The 26,961-nt window shown below is 48.5% G+C and overlaps 1 protein-coding gene across 3 annotated transcripts; it reads right to left on the bottom strand.

The window, feature by feature from the left end:
* Positions 1–13,197: 13,197 nt before the first annotated feature.
* Positions 13,198–19,024, bottom strand: BANF2 (BANF family member 2). Of its 3 annotated transcripts, none has more exons than XM_005287456.4 (3): positions 18,864–19,024; positions 15,442–15,570; positions 13,198–13,642 (listed from the first exon to the last, which is right to left on the bottom strand). In XM_005287456.4, exons 2-3 carry the CDS (start codon positions 15,565–15,567, stop codon positions 13,496–13,498), a joined length of 273 nt encoding a protein of 90 aa, XP_005287513.2. In that variant the 5' UTR covers positions 15,568–15,570; positions 18,864–19,024; the 3' UTR covers positions 13,198–13,495. The 3 variants fall into 3 exon arrangements, with proteins under 3 accessions (XP_005287513.2, XP_023970272.2, XP_023970271.2); XM_024114504.3 differs by lacking the exon at positions 18,864–19,024 and adding an exon at positions 18,018–18,172 and having other exon boundaries at positions 13,199–13,642; XM_024114503.3 differs by lacking the exon at positions 18,864–19,024 and adding an exon at positions 18,057–18,189 and having other exon boundaries at positions 13,203–13,642.
* Positions 19,025–26,961: the final 7,937 nt, after the last annotated feature.

Raw genomic sequence — 26,961 nt, 5'->3', positions numbered from 1 at the left:
ATATAAGTTGTCTGTCTGGAAAATAAATTTTGTACTGTTTGTTTAAGCACCAGTTTAATCATCTGGGCCTAAATTTACAAAAGTGACTGGAGAAGACACATTAGCGAATGGGGACGGTTGGTTAAGCCAGTGACCTAGGACTCAGAAAATTTTGGGTCAGTTCTCAGCTCTGTCCCTGTGTAAGCTTGTATGCAGCTTGGGGCCTCAGTTTCCAATCTATGACATGGGGATCGCAATCCATCCTTCATGTATTTAGACTGTAAACTCTTTGGCACAGATACGGTCTCTTACTCTACGTTTGCACATTGCATAGCATAGCACGATCCCATTCCTTTTTAGGCACTAATATAATACAAATAATTAATAATACTTAAAAATAATTAGTGATTTTTTTGCTGCCAGTTTGTGACACCTTAAAGGACGGGTGCTGAGCACTTTCTGAAAATCAGGCCCCGGGAAGGTGACCTGAGTTGGGAACCTAAAAATTGAGGCATCCAAAAATCACAAGCCACTTTTGAAAATATAGGCCTTGACCTAGAGACCAACAGCTTCCAAAGTTTCTCCTTGAGAGACCAACTCCCGTTCTCTGGAGAGCGAGCGAGCGAGCAGAGTGATGTTGGGACTTTAACAAAGCAGCTAGTGAAGGGAGGAGCGGGTGCAGATAGCTGGCTGAAATGGAAATACCTGTTTGGCAAGTGCAGCAAGTCTAGCAAGTGCAGTCTGGGAAAGTGGTCTGTTTATTTGGCATCTGGGATTCACATTCTGTTTTACTGAAACGCTGCCGCTTTGCTCGTCAGCCTGCAAACAGCCTGACAGTAAATGATACAGCTCTCGCCATGTGTCTGGATATTTTGACTTCTAGGCTTCCTGAAAGCATAGGTCAGATCTTCTGCTTGGTTATAAAATGTAAGCGTGTTGTAAAAAGCCATATTTATATTTTGAAAATGTACAACCTGGCGCCTGTTCAGTAAGACAAGGCCCAGGAAACAGCCATGTTTCTCTGTCCCTCCTTGGCAACTCTGTGTGACTGCCAGCTGTCGTGAGACGGATTGTACAATCCCTAATTGTCCTTCCCCCGAGGCAGCCTGTTGCATCAAGTCCTTTGATTTTCTCAGCCTGGAATGCAGGTGTTGATTACTGAATACAGCTTTATGAATCCTGCCTGAATCATCTGCAAACTGGGAAGGACTCCTGAAGTCCTTATCTATTATTTACAGTGAATCTCCTAATTGATATCCAGTTTGCTTTTCCAGTCAGTCTGGCTCAGATTATCCTATTGGTGGAGGCTCTTTATTCCCATATTAGAGGGCTAATACCATCTAGGAAAGACATAAACTCACTGCCATGTGGGAAAAGACTAGAGCCTCACATTCTAGCTTCTCAGACAAGCAGGAGAGATTGTCCTGTTATGTTTAGGGCAGTTAACTTAACCCTGAGATCCAGTCCTTTGCTTCCCCATGGAAAATCCCAAATAAATATATATGGAGATATCTTATCTCCTAGAACTGGAAGGGACCCCAAAAGGTCATTGAGTCCAGCCCCCTGCCTTCACTAGCAGGACCAAGTACTGATTTTGCCCCAGATCCCTAAGTGGCCCCCTCAAGGATTGAACTCACAAGCCTGGGTTTAGCAGGCCAATGCTCAAACCACTGAGCTATCCCTCCTGCGTACTGCATAGGAAGTCAGATTTTCAATCACAGTTAAGTAGTTCCTGCAAAATATGTACACACTTGTGGGCAAAAAGATGATTGCACCCAGACCTGTGCAAAAAGACTGTTTTCTGGTTCAATGGGCAAACCGCAAAAATCAGAAAAATCCATTGTTTCTGGTTAACCCAAAATGAAAAATTTCCAACATTTTCAGGAAACTGGAAAAGTTTAAAAAAAGTAGTTTTGAGTCAGACAAAACAGTTCATTCAACCTGAAATGAAATGTTTCCTTTCATTTTTGAGGCTTTTTTTTTTTTAACCTTTAAAAAAAAATTGCAGTAAAACTCAAAACAAAAAGTCATTTTGAATCGCCAGGTTGAAAGGAAACATTTTGCCTTTTTCAAACAGTTTTGAGACGAATCTAGGAAATATTTCGTTCGACCCGACACTGCATGTTTTTTTGTTTCATCCTAAAAAAAATGTTTTATCCTAAAAATGTTACGCAGCTCTAATTGCACATACATCGCTTCCATTGGTGAACATGAGGGGCATAGGTGCCTAGGTGAAGGTGCATAGCTACGGTAGATATGTGAAATTAATTACACATTTTGTGTGTGTAAATGTATGATTTGCGCACACAATTTTTCTGTACGTACAAGTGCATAATGTGGGATAGCACTAGCGGCTCTTTAGGACATTATCGCTTTAAGATCCTCTCCTGGACGGGGAGTTAAGGCAGTGATAGGCGTTTGCTGTGCACAACAGGAACATTCAGAGCCAGTGCTAAGCAGATAGCAGATGGTAGGTGTTCGTGTGGCAATGTCGGCCCACTGAGTGCCTTTATATCCTGCACTGGAGTCTAATTTAGGGCTTATTTATTTTTAAACCAGTTTATTTGTATATCAAAGGGTTCCATGGGCAGGTCTACCATTAGGCATGCAGGAAGCTATGCAAGCAGGTATATATGACCCTATCCAGGTAAATATTTCACTCAGGTCCAGAGAGTCAAAGTACATTTGTTACTCACCAATTGGTCCAAGTAGCAGGGAGTTTTGCTGTAGCAAATTTGCCTGGTTAGACTGCGGGGTGCAATTTCCATATGTAGATGGGTCCCTAGAAGGCTGGGGTCAAGTTGGGTTAGTGTTTTACTTAAGGTCTCAGTTGTCTGATAGTCTCATGAGTAGAGAATAAATAGGATTGCTAGAGTCTCCAATGTGATATATGCCATCATGTGCCAGCAATGCCCCTCTGCCATGTACATTGGCCAAAGCGGACAGTCTCTACGCACAAGAATTAATGGACACAAATCTGACATCAGAAATCATAACATTCAAAAACCAACAGGAGAACACTTCAACTTCTCTGGCCACTCAATAACAGACTTAAAGGTGGCAATTTTGCAACAGAAAAGTTTCAAAAACAGACTCTAATGAGAAACTGCTGAACTTGAATTAATATGCAAATTAGACACCATCAATTTAGGCTTGAATAGAGACTGGGAATGGCTGAGGTTAATTATATGTGATATAAATAGGCTTGGCAGATTTTCATTTATTAAATAATTTTGATGATAATATTGATTATTTGTAAGCATTTTTTTCAATGTTTACCTATTTAAATTTTTGCAGTTGCAGGAATTGGGGAGGCCAGAGAATGGGGAGGGGGCAGACATTGATTATTGAATGGAAATAGACACAAATTCAAAAAGTTAAAGCTTTATAGCCATCAAAATACAAACTGTCAACATCACATCTCAAAATATAAAAAGTAAATAGCTTTAATTCAAACTCTAATAAGTTCTCAAGCAACATTTTCTTTGCCTATTTGTTAATTTCGATTATGATCAATGGAGATATTTTCCCATCGGTTTATGTGTGTATGGTGAAATTGACATTGATTGATAAAAATCTAATCCCTTCAAGCCTATGTTTTATACTGAAGTTCTAATGCTCAGGTGATGTAACCAGTAGAGGCCCCACTGACTTTAATGGATCTGTACCAGTTTACACTAACATAGAATTTGGCCCTATACGTTCATGCAGCTCTCTCTCATTTGGGTGCTACTGTAATCATGTTATTGTCAGATCAGAGCTTAAAATGAGGTGCTGTACACACAGGCGGGTGATATCTTACAACATAAGTTGCAGGCCTGTCTGCCGGTCACTCTCAAATATTGTTTCTGCAGGTCATTGTGTGGGAAACAATAACAGACAGCAACCTGCATTTCACTGAGAAATGGTTTTCCTTTTGCATTTGGATTTATTAGCCCTCCCACCAGGACCTCAGCCCTGCTGGCACACCACCAGATCTGCTGGAGTTTTGTCAGTCACCATTGTTTGCCTTTATTAGATTATTGGCTCTTTGTTTCCAGGGAGTATGTAAGCGTAAAAGGCCCCTGACCACGAACTATTCATGAGAGATGTCAAGATGACCTTGTTTCCCCTCCCCACCCTTCGCTTATTCAATCTGCTGTGATTTTTAAAGAATTTGTCATATGCCAAAAAATGTTCCCTTTTGCCAGGGCGCTCATACACCACAAGTCATCTTGGATCGGAATTACAGAGACATACTTTCAAAACCTTTCAGCTCTTCGTCCTGAAAGCCAGTGTTCTCAGAAGGTGAGTGATTGTGTCGAGATCCCAGGCAGGGCACTTATCAAAGGTGCTGCTTGTGAGCATATTGCATTGCATGAAGGCAGTTAGCAGGTCAAATAAAACCCATGTTATCTGTCTTAGTTCAGAAGGACGTCCAATCTTAGCTATTACTGTGTTTATTAAGGTAGCCCCCAGAGCCAGCTGAGATCAGGGCCCCATTGCGCTCAGGGCCAATGAGAGGGCGGGGGGGAAGCTGGTACAAATTACCGTGGCCCGGTGGTCCAGAAGGAGGCCCAGGGCCCGGGTTCCCCCCCTCTCGTCGCTTTACTGGGGCCCGGCAGTCTGGAAGGGGGCCTGGGGCCCCATTTCCCCTCCCCTCGTCGGCCCTGTTTAGCCGGTCCGCCCTTGCGGGGGGCCCGAAAATTTTTTTTCACTGGGGCCCGAACCCACTCTCGGCGGCCCTGATTGCGCTAGGTCCTGTACAAATACATACTAAGAGGCAGCCCCTGCCCCGAAGAGGCTACAATCTAACTAGACAAGAGAGACATGGGGTGGGGTAGCACACAAGCAAAGTAATGGTTTGCAGGTGTTATGTTAGCAGGGCCGGCACTTCCACTAGGCGACCCTAGGTGGTCGCCTAGGGTGGCAGGATTTGGGGGGCGGCATTTTGCCATCCTCGGCGGAAATTCGGCAGCGGGGAGGTCCTTCCGCTCCGGGTCTTTGGCAGAAATTCGGCACTGGGTCCTTCACTCGTTCTGGGACCCGCCGCCGAAGTGCCCCGAAGACACGGAGCGGAAGGACCCCCGCCGCCGAATGCTCAGAGGAGGAGCGCTGCCGCCTAGGGCGGCAAAAACCCTGGCGTCGCTCCTGTATGTTAGTGCCGTGAATTTTTGTTTGCCTGTTTTTTGTTTCAATCCATTAGTCCCTATGGCTGAGAAGTGAGTATGGCGAATTTTGCCTTGGAGTAATTTCACTAGTGCCTGCTTTGGACCTGTGCCTGCTTTATTGTCTTCTTGTTTTCTGCTGCCTTTAAAAAGACTGGGCCAAATCCTCAACTGGTGTAAATTGGCCTAGCTCCATTCTCCTTAATGGAGCGATACCAATATACATCATCAGCTGAGACTCTGGCCCATGGAATATAAAATGAAACACAACTGATTAATGGGGAAGTGGGGCCGACGGTTCAAATAAAGTGAGACCACTTTCCTCTTCTCTGTTAAAAAAACAACACCCCCCAGTTCACCCAATAAAAACCTAAATGCTCTGAGGTTCAAAAAACCATTTTCCTGTCATTATTTTTCATTTCTGGCCACTTCTGCATTTGCATGTTTTGGCCAGGACCACAGGCCGAAGTACCAAAATATTGTCAGAAACCCTAGGGTTGTAAGGACTGGTCTGCGTGCCAAAGTTGTAAAGCTGTAGCACTGTAAGTGGCCTGGAATAGTTAAAGCAGGACCATCCCCCTCCCCAAAGCAGGGTGGCCTAGTGGCTAGAGGACTGGGACTCAGGAGATCTGAGTTCTAGTCCTGGATCTGCCCTGGGTCACCTGGGGCAAGTCACTTCCTCTCCCCATACCTCAGTTTCCCCCGTTGTAAAATGGGGATAATAATAAAGTGCTGTGTCACCTACTGATATCTGAGCAGGCCTAGAATGATTTCTTTAGAAGCATGTTGTTTGCTCTTCCAACTTCTCCTCGCTAAGGATAGCCTGCGGCAGGAGAGACTCTCAGATGATAATTGCTGTGTGCTGGGTTTGATTAATGGTTATAACTAAATATCTAAAAACAAATTAGACTTCCTGATTCCTAGTGTCTCGCAGCGAGACATTATCTCTGTTTGCAGCTACTGAGTCTGGCTTTCCCCCTTTGCTTTCATTGTACAAACAGAGAAAATCCTCCTTCAAATCTTTCCCTTCCCTTTCTGGATCTTGTCCCAGAAATTTAGTCGCAGTCCCTCCAATCTTCACAGCCTGTCCACGGGGAGATCGTCCGCCCCCCAGATTGCAGGCAAATATTGTTCTAATGAAACATTTGACTATTTGCATCTTTAAAATCTGCAATTCAGTTCCTATGAAATAATAAAAATGAATCATAATGCCTTACGCTTATTTAGTGACACTCTGTCCCCTACCCTGTCTGCCCCTCGCAGGCGTGGCAATGACAACCGGCAGCAATAGGCGGTGTAAGTTACAAAGAACAATGATTTTGTGGAGGGCAGGGGCCCTGGAACAAGGCGGGGGCGGACAGAGGACCATGGCCCCATCCATAACTTTTAATTGGGGATGGGGTCTTGTGGGAGAGGTAGTGTAGGGACGGGACCTTGGGGAAAGGGGCGGTGCGAGAGTGGGAGCTCTGGGAGAAGGGGTGGTACAGGGGCGGGGCCTTGGGGGAAGGGGCGGGGTGGCACAGGGGCAGGGCCACGGTTCAGGCACCTGTGGCCTCCCACTTTTAGGGGGCTTACGCTGCTCCTGGCTGAGGGGCATCTTTCAAATCGTCCTCAGCTCTTTGGTTGCAAAGTTTTCAAAGGGGAAGTGCAGAGTAGTTGTTAGGAGGTCATGCTGTACCAACGCATGAAAAGGAGATACTTTTCAAAAGGGGAAAGTGCTGTGGCCGAATCCCCGTGATTCCTGGCTATTTTCTTTCTCCCAGACACTGCCGGAGTATAAAGTTTCTTGGGACAGAGTGAGAATCATGTTTTTTATTCATATAATCGGCACAGCCCATGTCAGTGCCTGAGACAGCTGACAAGGAAATCTGCTTTTTAGTACAGGATGTTTAGAGCTACATCCATATTAGACCCATAAAAATGTAGGGTTGGAAGGGACCTTGAGAAGTCATCTAGTCCACCCCCACCACACGGAGGCAGGATTTAGTATACCTTAGACCCCATCCCTGATGGGTGTTTGTCTAACCTGTCCTTAAAAACTTCTAAGGATGGGGATTCCACAACCTCCCGTAGTAACCTATTCCAGACCTTCTCTCTCCGTATGGTTAGAAAGTTTCTCCTAATACAGGGGTCGGCAGCCTTTCAGAAGTGCTGTGCGGAGTCTTCATTTATTCACTCTAATTTAAAGTTTCACGTGCCAGTCATACATTTTAATGTTTTTAGAAGGTCTCTTTCTGTAAGTCTATAATATAGAACTAAACTATTGTATGTAAAGTAAATAAGGTTTTTAAAATGTTTAAGAAGCTTCATTTAAAATTAAATTAAAAAGCAGAGGCCCCCCGACCGGTGGCCAGGACCCGGGCAGTGTGAGTGCCACTGAAAATCAGCTCACGTGCCGCCTTCGGCACGCGTGCCATAGGTTGCCTACCCCTGGCCTAATATCTAACCTAAATCTCCCCTGCTGCTGATAAAGCCGATTGCTTCTTGTCCGACCTTCAGAGGAAATGGAGAACAATTCATCTTCAGCCTCTCTATAACAGCCCTTAATATATTTGAAGACTGTAATCAGGTCCGCCCGCCCCAGCCTTCTCCTCCAGCACTAAAATTCTTTCAGCATTTCCTCACAGATCAGGTTTTCTAAAACTTTTACCATTGTTGTGGCTCTCCTCTGGACTCTCTCCAATTTGCTCACATCTTTCTTAAAGCGCAGTGCACAAAACTGGACACAATACTCCAGGTGAGGCCTCACCAGTGCTGAGCAGAGCAGGACAATTACCTCCTGTGTCCTTCTTACAACACTCCTGTTCAGACATTCAGGATGACATTTGCCTTACTCGCCCTAGCCTCGCTGACTCCTTTTCAGCTTGCGATCCCCTATAACCCCCAATCTTTTTCTGCCATAGGGCTGCCGAGCCAGTTATTCCCCATTTTGTAGTTGTGCGTGTGACATTGCACTCCATGGTCTTGATGAAAATGTGCTTATGATGTGAAAATGACATAACTGAGATATACTTTATGCAAGATGGCTCATGTGAGATATCATTGGAAAGGTTATGACTTACTGAATGCGATTATCCAACTCGGATGTCTGTGTTACGTCTGTATCCGAAGTTAGGAATATTTCAACTATGCTATTATGGGTGACCCCCTCCCGCCCCGCTGGCTAACACTTCAGGTACAACAACAAAAAAGCCGGACAGGGCGGATGGCCCATCAGCAAGAGCCAATGGAGTGTAAAAGAGCTTAGTCTTCCTGTGAACGTGTGGGTCAGCCTGTGAAGAATGGCTGCAGGGGCCCTACAGAGGCAGGTGACCATGTCACGTGATAGTGGAACCCATCTTGAATTCTGTACTTTTCCATGCTGGGGAATGTGTGTCAAACAAAGGAACAAAGGACTCCCGCCTTACACAAATCCTATTTAAGGGTGGGGAGTGAGGTAATCCCGGCCGTCAGTTCTCCCCGGCTACTCCACCCAAGATGACGGCTGGAAACAACTAAGACTGAACTCGGGGAAAGAACCGGACCCAGGCTGGGAGGGTGTCTAGCCTGTGAAGAAGATTATTAGAACCACATTTAGGGAGAGAACTTACATGCAACCATCAGAGGGGTAGCCGTGTTAGTCTGAATCTGTAAAAAGCAACAGAGGGTCCTGTGGCACCTTTGAGACTAACAGAAGTATTGGGAGCATAAGGTTTCGTGGGTAAGAACCTCAGTTCTTCAGATGCAAGTAATGGAAATTTCCAGAGGCAGGTATAAATCAGTATGGAGATAACGAGGTTAGTTCAATCAGGGAGGGTGAGGTGCTCTGCTAGCAGTTGAGGTGTGAACACCAAGGGAGGAGAAACTGCTTCTGTAGTTAGATAGCCATTCACAGTCTTTGTTTAATCCTGATCTGATGGTGTCAAATTTGCAAATGAACTGGAGCTCAGCAGTTTCTCTTTGGAGTCTGGTCCTGAAGTTTTTTTGCTATAAGATGGCTACCTTTACATCTGCTATTGTGTGGCCAGGGCACCATAACAACTCTAACTCAGGAACCAACCCATGCAACAAACCTCGATGCCAACTCTGCCCACATATCTACACCAGCATCACCATCACAGGACCTAACCAGATCAGCTACAACATCACCGGCTCATTCACCTGCACGTCCACCAATGTTATATATGCCATCAAATGCCAGCAATGCCCCTCTGCTATGTACATTGGCCAAACTGGACAGTCACTACGCAAGAGGATAAATGGACACAAGTCAGATATCAGGAATGGCAATATACAAAAACCTGTAGGAGAACACTTCAACCTCCCTGGCCACACAATAGCAGATGTAAAGGTAGCCATCTTACAGCAAAAAAACTTCAGGACCAGACTCCAAAGAGAAACTGCTGAGCTCCAGTTCATTTGCAAATTTGACACCATCAGATCAGGATTAAACAAAGACTGTGAATGGCTATCCAACTACAGAAGCAGTTTCTCCTCCCTTGGTGTTCACACCTCAGCTGCTAGCAGAGCACCTCACCCTCCCTGATTGAACTAACCTCGTTATCTCCATACTGATTTATACCTGCCTCTGGAGATTTCCATTACTTGCATCTGAAGAAGTGAGGTTCTTACCCACGAAACCGTATGCTCCCAATACTTCTGTTAGTCTCAAAGGTGCCACAGGACCCTCTGTTGCTTTTTACATGCAACCAGTTTCTTTAGTGTATTAAGCTTCGTTTGCGTGCTGTTTTATTTTCGTAGTAATCTGCCTTGTTCTGTCTGCTACCTCCTTAACTAGTTAAAATATACCTGTTGTACACCTCTACCCCGATATAACGTGACCCGATATAACACGAATTCGGATATAACGCGGTAAAGCAGTGCTCCGGGCGGGCGGGGCTGTGCACTCCGGCAGATCAAAGTAAATTCGATATAACGCGGTTTCACCTATAACGCGGTAAGATTTTTTTGGCTCCCGAGGACAGCGTTATATTGGGGTAGAGGTGTAGTTAATACATTTATTTCTGGTTTATAATATAACCCCGTTTATGCGATTTCCACCTGGGGGAGCGAGAAGTTGTGTACACCCTCCTCCACATTGAGGGAAGAGGCGAATTTCATATAATTTGGGGTTTGTACTCCAAAGGGGGGTGGATATCTGGGTGCTGTGGCAAGCCCCATAAGCTGAGCCTTCCCAGAGCAGATCTCTGTCTCTCTGTGCAGCTGGGTGTGCCCATGCCTGTGTGCTTGGCTGGAAAGAGCTGGGGAGCCTGGCCCAGCAAGACCAGGTAAAAGGGGGCCCAGGCTGGCAGAAAAGTCTGACTCAGTGGTGGCCCAACACCCCAGGGGGTCCAGCCCATCACAGTGCGTTTGATTTTTTCCTTCCCAAGTGTAGTACTTTGCACGTGTCTGTGCGGAATTTCATCTTGTTGATTTCAGACCAGTTCTCCACTTTTTCACATTTTTGAATTCTAATCCTGTCCTCCGAAGGGCTTGAAACCCCTCCCAGCTGGTGTCCGCGGCAGGTTTTATAAACATCCTCTCCGCTCTGTTATCCAAATCCTTAATGAAATGCTAGACCCAAAACAGGCCACTGCAGGACCCCACCAGATACATCCTCCCAGCAAACCATTTGGACAGCCAACACTCGAGAAGTATTCTTTGAGAATGGTCTTACGACCGGTTGTGCATCCACCTTACAGTAATTTCATCGAGACCACATTTTTTTTGTTGTGTATGAAAATGTCACGTGGGACTATGTCACAAGCCTTATTAATGCATTAAATTGCAGCAAGGGAGATTTAGGTTGGACATTAGGAAAAAGTTCCTAACTGTCAGGGTGGTTAAGCACTGGAATAAATTGCCTAGGGAGGTTGTGGCATCTCCCTCATTGGGGATTTTTAAGAGCAGGTTGGACAAACACCTGTCAGGGATGGTCTAGATAATACTTAGTCCTGCCACAGGTGCAGGGGACTGGACTAGATGACCTCTCGAGATCCCTTCCAGTTCTATGATTCTATGTGCAGATGCATCACATCTACTGCTCCTCCTGCATCCATTGGGCTGGTTACCCTGGCAAAGAAGAAAATAAGGTTGATTTGCCCTGATTTGTTCTTGACAAATCCACTTTGGCTGTTACTTATCAGATTATTATCCTCTAGGTTTGAACAAATTGACATCTGATATTAAGCCAAGAGTGTCTCTGTCTTCAGCGGCCTAGGGAGATACACAGAAGAAAGAGCCTGGCCTCTGTGCGGGGCAGAGGGTTTTCTGAGGAACGGAAGATGGACCTTGTCGGATTTCACCCCCATTGCAACACTGGAGATGCAGAATTGGAATTCAGCCTGACACTTTAACTGGAATATGACCCTGGAAGTCTGACACCTACATACAAATAGCACCTTCATTCTCAGCTAACCTGCTCCTTGCATCTAGTCAGAGTCCCATCTGCTGACTTCAATGACACAAATCATATTTTCACTGCTTTTTTCTCCTGTGAGCTAGGTCAAGCGCATTCATCTTCCGGGAAAGGAACCTGGAGTCTGTTGCTTCTTGTGCATCCTCATCAGAACTGGTTGTTAGTTTCTAATCTAGGACACCTGTGCTAGCCCACAAGTGTCACAGACTCTGTTCTCGCCCATCACCACGAGCAGGAAATAACTCAGCTCAGCTGGGAGCCCTGGCTGAGTTTGCAGGGCTGGAAAAACCCAGCCCATCCTTTTATAGGTAAAGTGAGCACCTTTGAACTGCACTCATGGGCACTACAACCATGGAACTTCACTAGCTTTTTTTTTTTTATGGAGCTACTCCAGCGCAAGCAAAACTTTGCACCAGGAAGTGAAGCAACAGAAGACTCCTGGAGCAGAATGCCAAGCAAACCAGCATGGGGAAGGTCAGTAGGGAGAGGCAGAGCACCTCAGATTATAGCAGTGGGGCATAGGTGCAGGAACTAGGGGTGCAGGGGTGCTGTAGCACCCCCAGTTTTTGTGTGGGGTCCCCCGCCCAAGGTCCTGCCCACCTGGGGTCCCAATTCTCAGCAGCCTGACCTGCACACGGGTCTCTGTTCTCGGCCCCACATGTAGAGTCCCAGATGCCGCAGGATCCATGCCCAAGGCTCTTTTCCCAGCCCCACACGTGGGGTCCTAGCCTTGGCCCCCTTATCCCTGTCCATGTTCCTCCCCCTACCGAGCCATGGCACTGCTCCTGGCCCCAGGTCTGGGGGGTGGGACGGCACGGACTGGAATAAGAGGGGGTGAGGTAAAGTTTGAGGTGGGGACCACTGGCTTTCAGCACCCCCACTGTAAAAAAACATTCCAGCGCCACTGCAGTGGGGATACGCATATGAAAGGCCAAAAGGGGGAAGAGGGCCCGAGAATCTCGGGGGGGAACTCTTCTTCCCTCCCCTTTACTCAGAGGTGGCACAGCCTAGCAGACAAAGGCGGCTTTAAGACACCTCCCAAATTCTGGGTGCATCTAGTGTCAATCAGAGCTGCTCTCGATTCTAGCAGCTTCCCTAGCCGCAGCTCTGCGAGCCGGGGCTGGCTGGGACAGCATGCTCAGCCTAGTAGACCCATGCCCCTGGCAGGCCTAGACCAGCGTAGGGTCATTGTTGTGCCAAGGAAATCCACCGTCTTTATGCCATTCCAGCAGGATGCTCTGTGCGAACTTCCACTGTGTTTATGTGACGATCTCACCTTGCTTTGCAAATATCACTATGAACAAGCCTCCCTTAGAGGGCGGGAAGTGGGTTACCTGCTTTTACAGAGCAGGAAGGAGTTAGGGCCCCTTTCCAGAGCTCCCACAGAAGCCAGTGGGAGCAGCGAATTCTCAGCATCACATGCTCAGTGTGACATGCAGAGTCAAGGGCTGATTTTGAAAGCGTTGGCCTGAGCGAGTGGGCCCAGGTCACACAGGGGAGGCTGGAAATGGAACCCAGATCTCCTGGGTGCCAGCCTGGGGCCTTAACCACAAGACCAGCTTTCCCCTCTTCGGCTCTGACTCGGCAAGGCACTTAAACCCCTGGCTAACCTTCAAGTCTACAGGAAGTGACGTCACTTGGGCCACTCCTGGGGTCAGCGTTGGAGCAGGTGCTTTTCTATCTTGCTGAACCTAGGTCCGAGTTAACAGCTTGGCTAAGAGTGAGAAGTTCCAGGTTTCCCTGTGGGCAGGGGGTTGTTGGGCCGGACTCTCAGTGACTCTAGTAGGGTAGGACAGGAATAACGAAGGACAGAATTTGGCCCACTTAATCACCCCACACAAGAACATACAACAGTTTGTATTGGAGGCAATAGAGACTCTGTTCATCTAAGAAGAAGACATTGAGGCTGGACAGTTCAAGGCAGGAGAGACTTTATTGCAGGCCACAGAACATGCGAGGAGGGCTGAGCTCCCTAGAGGAAAGCGTAGCACCAGTCCGTTAGACAGGAGGCGCACCGCTGAGCCTGGCTCGGACTGGCTCCATACGCCCCTTTCAGCCACCTTTGGAAAACCGCATGGTCCTTTTTTAACAGGAGGAATTGGCCCAGAAGGATGTATGCCTAGGGGGAGGAACAGAACGAGTTAGCACTGCGAACGAGTTTCCCCCGCCCACCCATTTGACTCCATACCCTGGAGGAGCTGCTTAATTTGAAACTCTGGGCCACTTTATAGTCTAAGCTTTGCCAGACAAGTAACTGCTTCTCTTCCTGTGGTTACTTCATTAGCGGCGCTCTACCAGGATAAGGCACTTTGCCCATTTTTAGCCTGGTGCTCAGCTCTCCAGAACGAGAGGGAGGCCAGGTTTACTTTGACAAGTGGGTGACAGGCTCCTCTTTTAATGATGCTAGGAGCCTGTCTTTCATTTCCTTGCTCTGGAGTAGTATCAGCGCTACTAGCGTGTGTAGTGCAGCCTTGGGCCCTGTCTGACCGGCTCCCTCGAAAGGGGCTGTTTTCATGATGCGAGGCTGTTGCAGGTTAACTAGGGTGACCAGATGTCCCGATTTTATAGGGACAGTCCCGATATTTGGGGCTTTTTCTTATATAGGCTCCTATTATCCCCCACCCCCTGTCCTGATTTCTCACACTTGCTATCTGGTCAGCCTAAGGTTAACTCCACCCCATAACCACTGGAACAGGGTCTGTCCTAACTTTTGTGCCGGGGGTGAATCCGCCAGGAACTGGTCCCCACTTCAATCCACTCTGACCCATTTTGATTGCAACCTGAAATGTTAGCTATTGTAAAAGACAAGGACAGGCTCAGGGTTGTTGGGCCTAAACACTGACCTGCCTTGACAGTCACCGTCTGCTAAAGGAATTAGCTCACGGATTCTGCAGTGGGCCCATTAGTACTCCAGCAGAAAAATGGACCAAACAGTAGGAGGTGCCCATTACCCGATCAGCAGCACAACTCAAACCCTGCAGTCACCTGGTTACTTCAGTTTAACCAAATAAGGTGACATCATATATCTGTTGCTGTCTGACTTGCTTCCCAGGCATCCCATGGTAACCAAGGTGATGCACGTGTACTAGGAGGAGAGAAGGCCTCGCACGCAGTGACCATAGCGGGCTGTTCTGCCCTAACTACTTGACTTCGTAGCAATGCTACGGGTGCAGACGGGATCCAGTAGTTACACAAAACTGATCCCCAACACAGACAGGTGGAGCAGGGTTTGCTCTTCTTGAAATCTACCCAGAGATCTTCCCACGCCCCTTCTGTTCACTTCCTTTCAACCGACACGCACAAAAGGTTAACTGGCCTAGAAGTGGAAAAAAAATTTCCCTATGGGGGAGATGGCTAACCAGCATTCAAGGAAGGTAGGAAGAAAGCAGAGGCATCGGTGTCTCCAGTGACGGAATTTCCCAAGCCAGCACTAGAAACTTAATAGCGCAACTTTCTTTAGCTTAGCTGCTGCCAGACTTACCATAACGAATGCCTGACATATATATTTTTAATGCCGTACTCCCACCCTCCCATGGGAAGTCCTTGTGGCTTTCTTACAAACAAATTCTGCAACAGGGAAAAAAAAATGGGTTTAAAAAAAAAAATCAAAGGCATGGTTTGAATATTTCCGGTTGGACTGTAAAGAACTGTCATGATGCATTCAGTTTAAGATTGAAGAGATTTGAGCTTGCCCCTCTGAATAACATTCAGTCTTGCTTCTTTGAATAATTCAGCATAACTACCCTCCAGAGTTTAGATCAAGTGATGGTAATGAAGTGCCTTTAAGACCATAATAGCAGGAGAAACTGTCACGAGCAAAATCACAAGAACAGTCTTCTTAAAAATCAAGTCCTTTCACAGTACCCACTCCATAAATAGAACAGAGGTTGGGAAGGAGTGGGAGGAAAAGATGGTTACCTTGTCAAAACCCTTTGCAGCTAATTTTAGTCCAAGCTCGTCATTAATGCCATCCACTGCTGTAACGTCCTTATCGCCCATCGGCTCAGACACAAACGCTTTGAACTTCTGGGTTCTGGTCGCCATGATCTGCAACAGCAGCAGCGGGAGGGTGGGAAGGAGGCAAAGAACAATCAAAGACCAATGCTGATATCACACCTATCAGAGTCATCCTGGAAGACCAACACTCCCACAGAGCAAGCGTTCCCCTAAGCATCCCTCCCTTGTTTTAATCCCAAAGTAGTTATCCACGTTCCATACAAATCCAACTTCCCCTACCTCCCTGCTTTGATGGTTGAAGCTTATTAACGCCAGAAGTAAATAACCATGAACCTGAGGTTAGAGAGTTGGATACTAAAGGTGCATTGTTTCAAGGTTCCTGCATGAATAGTTGGCGTGTCCCTCATTCGGGTCCTTTAGCACCCTGCATTTTTGCAGCAGCAGTGCACAAGGAATGCCTCAAACAGCTCCCAGATAAGGCCCTTGCTCCCTATTGACTGAGCAATTTTTGTCCTGTATAAACTTCATTTTCTATCCCATTTAAAAAAATAAAAAGACTCTAGTTTACCCCTAACTTGAGATCTAACTTGTAATAACGTATTTGCTGCTTCTTCCGGCTCAGCGGCACTTCTGAAAAATCAGGCTGACACCTGAGCATCAAGGCATCCGAAGTCAGGAGCCACTTTTGAGACTTTTTGCTTCTGTCTACACTGGGAAAACCAGTGCACGTTTTCCAGCCACGCTGCAGTTGCATTGTTGCCACCCACAGCGTAGACGGGGCTTATGCATTTATACCGCCCAGTCGTGACAAGCTGCTCAGAGGCCGGTAGCATCAGCGGAGCTGCAGCGCTGCTGATAAAGCGGGTACTGAGTTCCCCCGTGTGCAGGCGAGCTCAGCGTCTAACAAGCTGTGTGACCCCACAGAGAAGAGTAGCAGAGTCCTGGCCCATCCTGCACCACAGGGCAGAACCCATGGCTCAACTGGCTAGCTAGTTCCTGCTGCCAATTCCAGCGTAGCACCAGCGTCCCTGCCTGTCAGTCCCTTCGCCTGCCCAGCTGGTCTGATGGAGACGCCATCTGCAGAAAGGGGACGGTGGCGAAAACAAGCCAAATAGGCTGGGGCCACTTCTCTACCGTCTCACAGACCTTGGGCTTTAGAGGCCTTGATGGAGAAGCGGCAGCAGTGGGTGCTTCCCAGGCCCAAACTTCAGGTTTGTGACTACACCTCCCTCCCCACCATGGCCTGGGCTGGAGACGCCCTGGCGGACTTCAACTGCCACAGGCTTCTGGAACCCCTGTCCCTATGACATCACTGCCCCCTGCCCCGGGAAGAGGCCCGTTGCTCGGCCCGGGTTTTAGCTGCCTGCAGTTTCTCCATTGAGAGAGTCCTGATCGCAGCCGGTGGGCGTTGGGCAGGAAAAGTGGCTGCGGGCCCCAGGGCGAGCGCTCGTCGGCTAGGAACACTCCTGCAGTTATAAATATTGGACAGTGTGATTGAGGTGCCTAACTGGCAACCTCTCAACAATCAGTGCTCAGAGTGCTCCGCTCCCAGTGCCACGCCACCCTCTCTTCCGAGCCATGGGAGCTTGAGCTCTGCAGAGGCAAGGGCTCGCTCCTGCACTTAGTCACTCCCATTGACCTCACATGCAAGGCCAGGCCCAAACACCACCTGCCATAGGATTGATGGGGCACGTGGCAGCGAGGGGTGGGGAATAAGGGAGAAAGAAGGTTGCCATGTCTCCTTTTCTCAGACGAGCACCCTGCCCTTGAGCTTCTCCGCCACCTTCTTGATTTCAGTGCCGGGAGGTGGAAGCTCAAGGACTCGCGTGGAGTGGCGGGTACTCGTGGGAAGGCAAAGAAAAGGGTGTTGGACTGTCCCAGGCATGGGGTGGAGAGGATCTGGAGGGACTTGTGGACAGGGGGTGATGATAGTATGGAGGTGGCATCTCCTTCCATCTAAGGCAGCCTGTGTGGGAAGGGACCCCGGAATGATCTGTTCACAGCCCTCAGCAGGAAATCTGTGACAAAGACAACAGAGGAGGCCCCAGCTGTATTAGCCCTCTACTCACTGAAACCCTTTCCCCACTGCATGGAGGGGTCTGTCTTCATGTCTATGCTACAGTCATACTGGCAGGGAGTTGGGGGAGCAGAGACATCTCCAGACCACAGTTGGTTCCACACTGAGCAAGGCAGCCCCCTCCAGACACAGAATCAGAGGAAGTTTTACAAGGGAGAATTTGCAGGGTTTTCTCTCCAGATTGTGCCATAGGAGGACATGATCTGCCCTAAGATTGTTGCCTGGCACAGTTTCAGCACAACAGACATGGTGCAGTTTCTAAAGATGGGAGCCACACAGACATTCAAGGTTATAATTAAACCAATAGTCCTAAAAACCCTGGATAGGTGCACCACCCACCAGCATGAGTAGACACAAGGAGCCAGTTATCTGATACCCCTCCTAATCTACCATCACAACACCCTATGCCACACATAACTGCAACCGGTAGAAGTTTCCACTGCCCTTATAAACCAGTCACTTCTTAAACCAAAAAGCACAAACCACTTGCAAAACACACCAGGAGCCAGAGAGCAGAAGGAACAGCCAGCAAGCAAGGAAATAGCAAAAAGCCAAGGCTCCTGCTTTTATAAGGGCAGGGGAGGTGGCTGGCTACAGGAGCTCAAAAGGGACAAACTAGGGAAGTGCACTAGGCTATACCTCTCAACTCCTTGTGCATTGTGCCTATAGCATTATATAGCCTCCTAGGTAACGTATCTGTCTTTCTCTGACTAAAATAGTGCCTTCAAATCCTACAAGAGTTGCTTGTATTAAAATTTCTGCTAAGTTTTATTAATGATTATGTATTTTATTTGTGTATTTCTATAGCAGCCAAATCATGGTCAGTGCTATACAATCCCACCGAAAGATCCCATGCCCCAAACAGGTCACACTCTAAAACCTTTATTCCATGAATGCCCCTAGAGATTTTTCCCATAGCAAAACACAAGGCTTGTAAGACATGCTCCCATGTTAGAAAAGAAATGCCGAGCGGCTAAATTGGATGGGAATGCTGCTTTGGGTGTGACTAATGTGGGGCGTGGCCTGGGGACCGTGGCCCTTATCCCACAATGAAATCTACATGAGCAAAAACCCTGCATCCCCATGGAGCCTTGCTCATTGCAAGCGCAGGCCTAAAAGTACCTCACTGAGACGTGCATGATTTTAAGTAAACTAATAAATCAAGTGGAGAGATCTGGAAATGCACCAGCACTAAGCAACAGGGCTTGCCAAAGCCTCCCTAGCTAGCAGCCAGAGACTTGAGGCTATAAAATAACTTATCCTGTTTTAACCTCGTCATTGTACAAAGCTTTATTTATTTACTCACCTGATTCTATTCCTTCTTCCTTCCCTCCCCAGCTGGGTGGCTTGGTTGGAAACACAGAGTAACAGCCGCCTCCAATGCAGATGTTGATCAGTCAACAGGGGCCGCTTTGAGCATAGAGGTGGAATTGTGTGGGTGATGACTATGCTATGCTGATGGAATAATCTCTGGTGTATGTCAGGGGCGAGGGGGGGAGTTCATTCCCTGGTGTGTCTTCCTGAATTACATCTGGATCAAAGTTATAGGGTGAACTTTTAGCTGCTCGCTTGCTCATTAATTAAGGGGACTCCAGAAGTCCCCCCATGTAGTGCAGCATTCCAGGGAGTGTAGCCACCCTTCCCCCCTGCCGCAGTATCAGACAGTTGGGGGCAGCAGTGGGAGTTGCAGCTGCATCTTGTATGGATCCTTCATCTGCAAGATGGATCCGCTTGTCTGTTCAAAGGACAACTACAAACGGCCCATAGGACTGAGATGGAAAGAAAGCTGGGCTCAGCGGGTCAGTGTCCCTGGAGCCTTGTGGGCAGAGCCACCACTGATGGAGGCATAGCAGGATTGCTGGCCACGATCCTGCCATGATCCAGTGCATAGGCCCCAGGGTCCACACAGGTGCAGGGATCTGCTTGCACTAATGGACCCTAACCTTTCGTTGCCTTCTCACGCGCCGCCTGATGCCGCCGGCTCAGGTGCACTGGTTCTAATGATTGGATCTGACATCCCTGCAAGAAGGTTTATTTCTACCCTCCACGTTTCCTAATTAACAAGGTGCGCCCAGCTCTGACTCCTTTCATTTCACCCTCAGATGCAGCAAACCTTCCCTTCGTGCCATCACCTTGGGCAGCTGTCGCCGGGTCGCTGCGACATGGCATCGAACAGTTGCTTGGTTACGTACCAGGGTTGGTACACGTGCCCACTCTTTCAGGGGTCTGGCTGTGAACTTTCAGCACCGCTTTTACCACGGAGAAATATTTCCAATACACTTCCCTTTCGCTCTCCTCGTTTGATTAAGCTTCGGCGCTGCATGACTTCACAGATCAGGGCCATTCTCCGGTCGGCTAGGTCTGTTTTCACAGGCACAGCGCTGAATTCTCTTCACTCGACGTTGCTTTCTTGGCTACACGAGGACAGGAACAAACATTGCAGGTTGGCAGCAGAGCGTGGGCCTTAAACAGCGTGGGCCCCTCAGGCCCAGATCCTCACGGGGATATAGGCACCTTGGTTTTGATGGGAGGATCTGGGCCTGACTCCTTGGAGCCAGCACAGATTCACAATTGATCGGATTTCCTCCTCTGGCTGGACCAGAGAGGGAGTGAGCTCACCATCAGTTTACCCCATCAGCAGGAAGGCTGGTGAGGCAAAGATGCCCCCTCCGCCTCTCTAGCTTGGAGCACCAAAGTTTGTAGTGCGTGCCCTGGTCTAGCTTGTCCCAGTTAAATCTAACTCTGGGGGTAGTTAACATGAGTGTCACTGGAGAAATAGAGCCATATAAAGAGAATCTTCCCCCTCTCCCTACACCCTCAAAAGGTTTTCTACTTAAGCTGCTTGGGATAGGGACCATCTTTTTGTTCTGTGTTTGCACAGCACAATGGGGTCTTGGTTCATGACTGGGGCTCCCAGGTGCTACCACAATACAAATGAATAACAATAATAATAATCATTAATAACTGCCTCACAGTATCAGACCAGGGGGCCATCTACTACAAATTGCTTCAAGGAAGGTACAAGAAATCCTGCAGGAAATAGTAATGGGATAATCTGCCCCCAAAGAAAGTTTCCTCCTGACTCCCATTAGTTAGAGGTTGGTTTAAGCCCTGAAGCATGTGGGTTTATAGTCCTTCCAAAACTCTTGAGTTTTTTTGGTTATGTATTATTATAACCCTAGATATTCTTTGTAATCAAATAATAATAATAATTAATATAACTTATCAAGTGCTTTTCATCCACAGATCTCAAAGTGTTTCACGAAAGAGGTCAGTAACATTCTCACTATTTTACAGATGGGGAAACTGAGGCACAGGGAGGGGACGTGACTTGCCTAAGGTCACCTAGAAGGCCAATGTTAGAGCTGGAAACAGAACCCAGCTCTTCTGAGTCTCAGTCCAGTGCTCTATCCACTAGTCAACACTGTCTCTCCAATTCCTTTTCTGTCCCCTACTATGCTCTTGGTTTCAATGATATCTTGTGGCAATGTTGTGCATTGTGTGAAAAAGTATTTCCTTCTGGCACCAATCAATGTTTTCTGGGACTGCCCACTGTTGGGAAAATGTTATCACTGTTATGGGTGACTAGTCTGATAACAGAGAGTGACGAGAAACACTTGGTAGGATGTATTTGTCCAAACCAATAAAGAAAGTAAAAAATCAAATGAAAATTCAGTTCATACAAGTTACCATCCTGGGGTGGCTGATGGGATGTATAGGTCACAAGTGCCAAGAGAGCAGGGGAAAGGTTCCTGCAGGCCTAGCAGGTGGGCTCAGTTAAACTTGTGGCCAGGGGCATGGGCATTAAATTAAACCTGGGAATTCCTGAGGTTGAGAGGATGTTATGTGGGATGAACTAGTTGTGAACCACAAAGGGAGAAAATCAATCTCACCTTGTGACCCTCCAGTAAAGGCATTTCTTAAAGGGACCGCATCCAGTGGTGGGAGTCTTCCACAAGATGCAGCTTTCTCTGCAGTGTCCTCGCGGCAATGGGCCTGATCCTCCCCGCTGGTATAAATCAGCTAGTCCCTTGATGCTCCACCGGCGCTACCCTGATTTACTCCAGCTGAGGACTTGCCAGGTCTCCATGAGGCCAGCTTTGGAACAGCCCTGATTGCAACAGTTCTGTGGCTGTTGCAATCAATCAGTGGCAGCAGAGATTCAGGGCAGATCATTGAGAGTCTGGCTTCTAGACAAATAACGCGCAAGCTAATAGGAACTAATGTGCCAAAGACAATTAGCACAATCAAGCAAGAGTGCTGTGCTCTGAGAGCAGGGAAATGTAATTGACAGGGGCAGCCAGAGGCTTAGGATGTGATTTCCCAGAATACCCCAGGAGATAAAGACCCTGAAGAAGAAAGGAAACGGAGATAAGAAGCAATATGGGGCTAGACCAGGGGTCTCAAACTCAAATGACCACGAGGGCCACATGAGGAGTAGTACATTGGCCGAGGGCCGCATTACTGACACCTCCCCCCGCCACCCTTGGCCCCGCTCCCACTCCACCCCTTCCATGAGGCCCTGCCCCCATTCCAACCCCTTCCCTGAAATCCCCACCCCAACTCTGCTCCCTTCCTGCCCCCAGGGAGAGCAGGAGGGGTGTGGGGCTCAGAGCAGGGAGTTGGGGTGTGGGGTGTAGGAGAGATGTGGGGTACAGCAGGGGGTTGGGCTGCAGGAGGGGTGTGGGGGGCGGGCTCCGGCCTGACACGCACCGGGGGCAGGACAGGCCACCTCCCTGCCTGTCCCCGCACCGTTCCGGGAAGTGGCTGGAACCTGGAGGAGGAGGGGCACAGGGGTCTGTGTATTGCTGTTGCTTCAGGCACCACCCCCAGCAACTCCCATTGGCCGGGAACTGGGAACTGCGGCCAATGGGAGCTGCTGGGGACGCTGCCTGAAGCAAGAGCAACACACAGAGCGCTGTGCCCCCCCTTCCCCACGTTCCAGCTCCTTCCCGGAGCGGCAGGGGGCAGGGCAGGCAGGGAACCTGCCCTTCCCCCGGTGCGCGTTGGGATGGAGCCGTTGGGGGGCAGGCCACGAGGAGCTCGCGGGCCGCAGAAAACAACCCCGCGGGCCGAATGCGGCCTGCGGGCCGCGTGTTTGAGACCCCTGGGCTAGACAAAACCAGGGAAATGTTAAATGTAACCATGTAAAAACAATCCCACGGTGGGAGCTTTCTGTACTGGAACTGGGGTATGGACTATCTCCGGCCTGCCACAGATCAAAAGCCATGTGACAATGGGAAACCTTCTGCCCAAGCCACTGCAAGAAGCGGATTGAGGGCTGGTTCAGTGGAGAACTCCAGCCCTGCCATGCTGGGAGTGGTGTTTTATAGATGAGGTGTAAATCAGAAGCCTTGACAACTTCTTGCTAATACAGATCCCCGGGGCATTTTTGTTATGCAAAATCAGGAGGTGTCCTGGCAGAATGCTAGGGGAGTATACGCTATCTAGGTACAGCGCCTCCTCTGGGGCCAGCTGACCAAGGTATTCTTTACTTTCTACTGTGCACAGTCATACAGTGTTGCTGCTTGGTACTTAAGGGGAGGTTGCTTTGCCGTGTTGAGTGAAGAGATGCTTATGCATAGAGATCCCCTTACATCTGTGCTATCAATGGGCTGCACAGGTGTAGTTGGGCTTAGAATGTGACCCACGGTTTGGAAATCAATTTGTACAGCAATTTCTGTAGATGAAGGGCACTAGGTAAATTCTAGGATTGCCACCCATCCAGTTTTCACCTGGGTTTCAGCTTGTATGTCTGGGTACCATTTGACAAGTCCTGATGTCCAGTTTTTTTGATCTGGGGGGGAAGAGATGGTGAAGGGGGCGGGGCTTGGGAGAAGAGACAGAGAAGGGGGTGGGGCCCCAAGGGAAGAGGCAAAGCGGGGGAAGAGGCGGAGTGGGGGGGGGCCTTGGAGGAAGAGGCGGGGCAGGGGTAGGGTGACCAGATGTCCTGATTTTATAGGGACAGTCCCGATTTTTGGGTCTTTTTCTTATATAGGCTCCTATTACCCCCACCCCCTGTCCTGATTTTTCACATTTGCTGTCTGGTCACCCTAGGCAGGGGGTGGGGCCTTGTGGGTTCAGTTACCAGCAATTAGAAAGGTGGCAACTCTAATAAATTCACCCATTATTATTACTTTGCAAAACTGGGGGAATATTCAGGGCAGAAGGATTTAACTATTTGCAATCCACTAACATTAATGGGAGACATGCAGCTAAATCACTTGCCACTGTACTGGATGTGTGTTGTGATGAGTTTTATTAATATTTGCATTATCGTAGCCCCTAGGGGTACTAGACACGGTAGAAAATAAGAGGCAGCCCATACTCCCAAGAGCTTACAGTCTGACCCGAAGTACCATGCCCGCCCCACAGGGCGGGAAGTGAGGGACACGCAGGTTAAGTGACTTGCCCAAGATCACACAGGAATTTTAAGAAGCAGAAATTGAATCCAGCCCACTTTCATTCCAATCCAATGGGCTAAACTTAAGACCTGCCTTTCTCTCCACCTTCTTTCTTTATGATTACAGCCTGTTCACATGATGCACTTGGAGTGCCTTTTAGTTGATTCATTTAATCCGTGTGTTTAGACCAGTGCCCTTTTTGTGTGTTGGTGGGGAGTGGCGGGGGGGTGGGGGAGGAAGGAGGGGAGAGCACCCCAGTCCTATAAGACCCTGGCACCACGCCTGGCTGCAGTATCCAGGAAAAACGTGAAAGCCCTGGAGTCTCTCGCAGGCGCTGAGAATAGAGCGACTATTTTGGGATGCCATGCAGAAGTAGCATTACCATAATAAGCAGAAAGTGCTCTTGATTAGCATATTTTTTTCACTTCTTTCATCACATCTGTTAGCGCAAAACAGTCACTCATTCTCATCTCCGCCGTGGCGAGATGTACCAGGCGATCAACGAGACCCATTGACCTTTGACAGCCCCTCTTCAATAGCAGGGCTTGTTTTCTGTGCACCAGGGGAAAGACGTCTGGCCAGATCCTCAGTGGGTGTAAATCAGCGTAAGTCCGCTGAGGATTTACATCAACTGAGGATTTAGCCCCAAAAATTCAACAACATTTTAAAATTATTTTGCTTCCCCACGCGCTTCCCTGCCATCTTGATGTTGATTCCATGAAAATATTGAATTTTAATCTCACTGGGGCAGGGACAGTCTCTCACGCTGTGTCCGAACAGCACCTACTGCACCTCTAATTGCTCCTGTAAAACAAATGATAGCAATAGGACATTTATGGATGTAGCCTTCAACTACCTATTTTCCTCTTCTTCCTTCTGTTATCAAAATTGCTTTTCCTCTCTTTGATCTCAGACAGTAAATGCCCTCGGGAGCGAATCCAGTTACGAGACTGTACGCTAACAGTTCTGTCTCTGACCTTACACTAGTCAGATGCGACAGCATTGATTGGAGATGTGTGTCACGGTCCTTAGACCAGTCTGGTTCCTGCCTGAAGGTTTAACCGAACATTTAGTCAGAAGTGCAGTTTTTCCATCCCGTCACTCTCTAAGTACTTGATCCAATGCCCTGGTGCTACCGCTGCTGGAGTATTGTGTCCAGTTCTGGCGCCCACAATTCAAGAAGGGTGTTGATAAATTGGAGAGGGTTCAGAGAAGAGCCACGGAATGATTAAAGGATTAGAAAACCTGCCGTATAGGGATAGACTCCAGGAGCTCAATCTAGCTTAACAAAGAGAAGGTTCAGGGGTGACTTGATCACAGCCTGTAAGTATCTACATGGGGAACAGATATTTGATAATGGGCTCTTCAGTCAAGCAGCGAAAGATCTAACACGATCCAATGGCTGGAAGCTGAAGCTAGACAAATTCAGACTGGAAATAACACACAAAGTTTTAATAGTCAGGGTAATTAACCATTGGAACAATTTACCAAGGGTCGTGGTGGATTCTCCATCACTGATCATTTTAAAATCAGGATTGGATGTTCTTCTACATGATCTGTTCTAGGAACACAGTTCTCTGGCCTTCTGGCCTTGGAATCTGTGAATCTATGAATGCCTATTGGAGTCACTTACTGGCTTCAGTGGGCTTTGGATTAGGCCCTAACTCAGTAGTTGCTAGTTGTTCCTGTCCTGCAGTCGGGGTGGCACAGGAGCCAGCTATGCCAGGACTGCAGCCACGCACCAAGGGAATCCCAGCTGGCTGGATCTGACTGCCTTTCGCGGCAGCGCAAAGGGGCTGGCGTGGGGCTCGGGACTCGGCCCAGCAAATCACTTCTGTACAAATGTTTTTAGTGGGAAGTAGGGCAGTGAAATCCTAGATACTTTCACCCCAAACATACCCCTTCTGGCCCCCACACCTTGAAAGCAGCCTCACTAGTGGTGGCTTTATCCCTCGCTGATAAAGCTGCTTCTGAAGGGACAATGTTCTTTGCCAATTGGGAGGCACCAGCGGGAGGGTGTTTCTCAAGGGAAGATATTCCCAGACCTCTCCAGCTGGGTGCCATGCTCACAAACTCCCTTCTGCAATGGGCTCACTGCACATTACTGGCTTTGAACACAGGGGTAGAGTCCGAGAGAAAGGATTACGAAGGGAGGGGGCGTCATTGACATCACACGTGGAACTAGTGATGAGGGGTAATGTGACCCTCAGCAGTGCTAGACTGGAATCCGCTCCTGGGGCAAAGGTTAGGAGTTACCCTGGTATGGGAAAAGACTTAGGGGTAGCAGGGACGGACTTGTAGTCCCTTAAGAGATGACCTAGAGAAAAGCAGAGAAGAATCACACTGGCTTGACGGTCTGCGGCCAGTGCTCTTGACGACGCTCAGATATTTGGGTGCTCCTCTCACTTTGGCAGCACCTTTGGGTGCTCCTCATCACTTTGGTCGTCTTGCAATCTGCCGTTGCTTCAGGGAATCATGCCCGTCTGTGAATGGAGCTGGGCTGGCAGGAGATGCTGACTTTGTGATGGCACCACGTCTTTGGAAGGCAGGACCTCGGAGGGCATCTGATTCATGCCAGGTCTATGCAAGACAGTTAGGCCGACCCAGCTACGTCGCTCAGGGGGGTGAAAAATCCACCCCCGAGCGATGTAGTTAAACCGACCCAACCCCCAGCGGAGAATTCTCCCATTGCCCTAGAGCTGCCTCTCCTGGAGGTGGATTAACTCCCCGCCTCCCGCGAGCAGCTGCAGTGTTTCTAGTGAAGACGTAGCCTGAGAATCAGGAGATGGACGGAGGTTCTATCCCCAGCTCTACCACTGACCTGGGGTGTGATACTGGGCCAGCCGCTTCCCTCTCCCTGTTCATTCGTTTGGGGGAGGGATAGCTCAGTGGTTTTAGCATTAGCCTGCTAAACCCAGGGTTGTGAGTTTAATCCTTGAGGGGGCAATTGGGGGCAAAAATCTGTCTGGGGATTGGTCCTGCTTTGAGCAGGGGGTTGGA

Source organism: Chrysemys picta, chromosome 3 (assembly GCF_011386835.1).
Source record: "Chrysemys picta bellii isolate R12L10 chromosome 3, ASM1138683v2, whole genome shotgun sequence".
NCBI classification, from domain to species: Eukaryota; Metazoa; Chordata; order Testudines; family Emydidae; genus Chrysemys; species Chrysemys picta.
This window is presented reverse-complemented; position numbering and strand designations above follow the sequence as displayed.

Coding starts and splice junctions, on each gene's coding strand:
- BANF2 (XM_005287456.4), bottom strand. CDS start 15,567: ATGGCGACCAGAACCCAGAAGTTCAAAGCGTTTGTGTCTGAGCCGATG. Junction 13,643..15,441: donor CTGCAAAGGGTTTTGACAAG/GTAACCATCTTT, acceptor TCCTCCCCCTAG/GCATACATCCTTCTGGGCCA.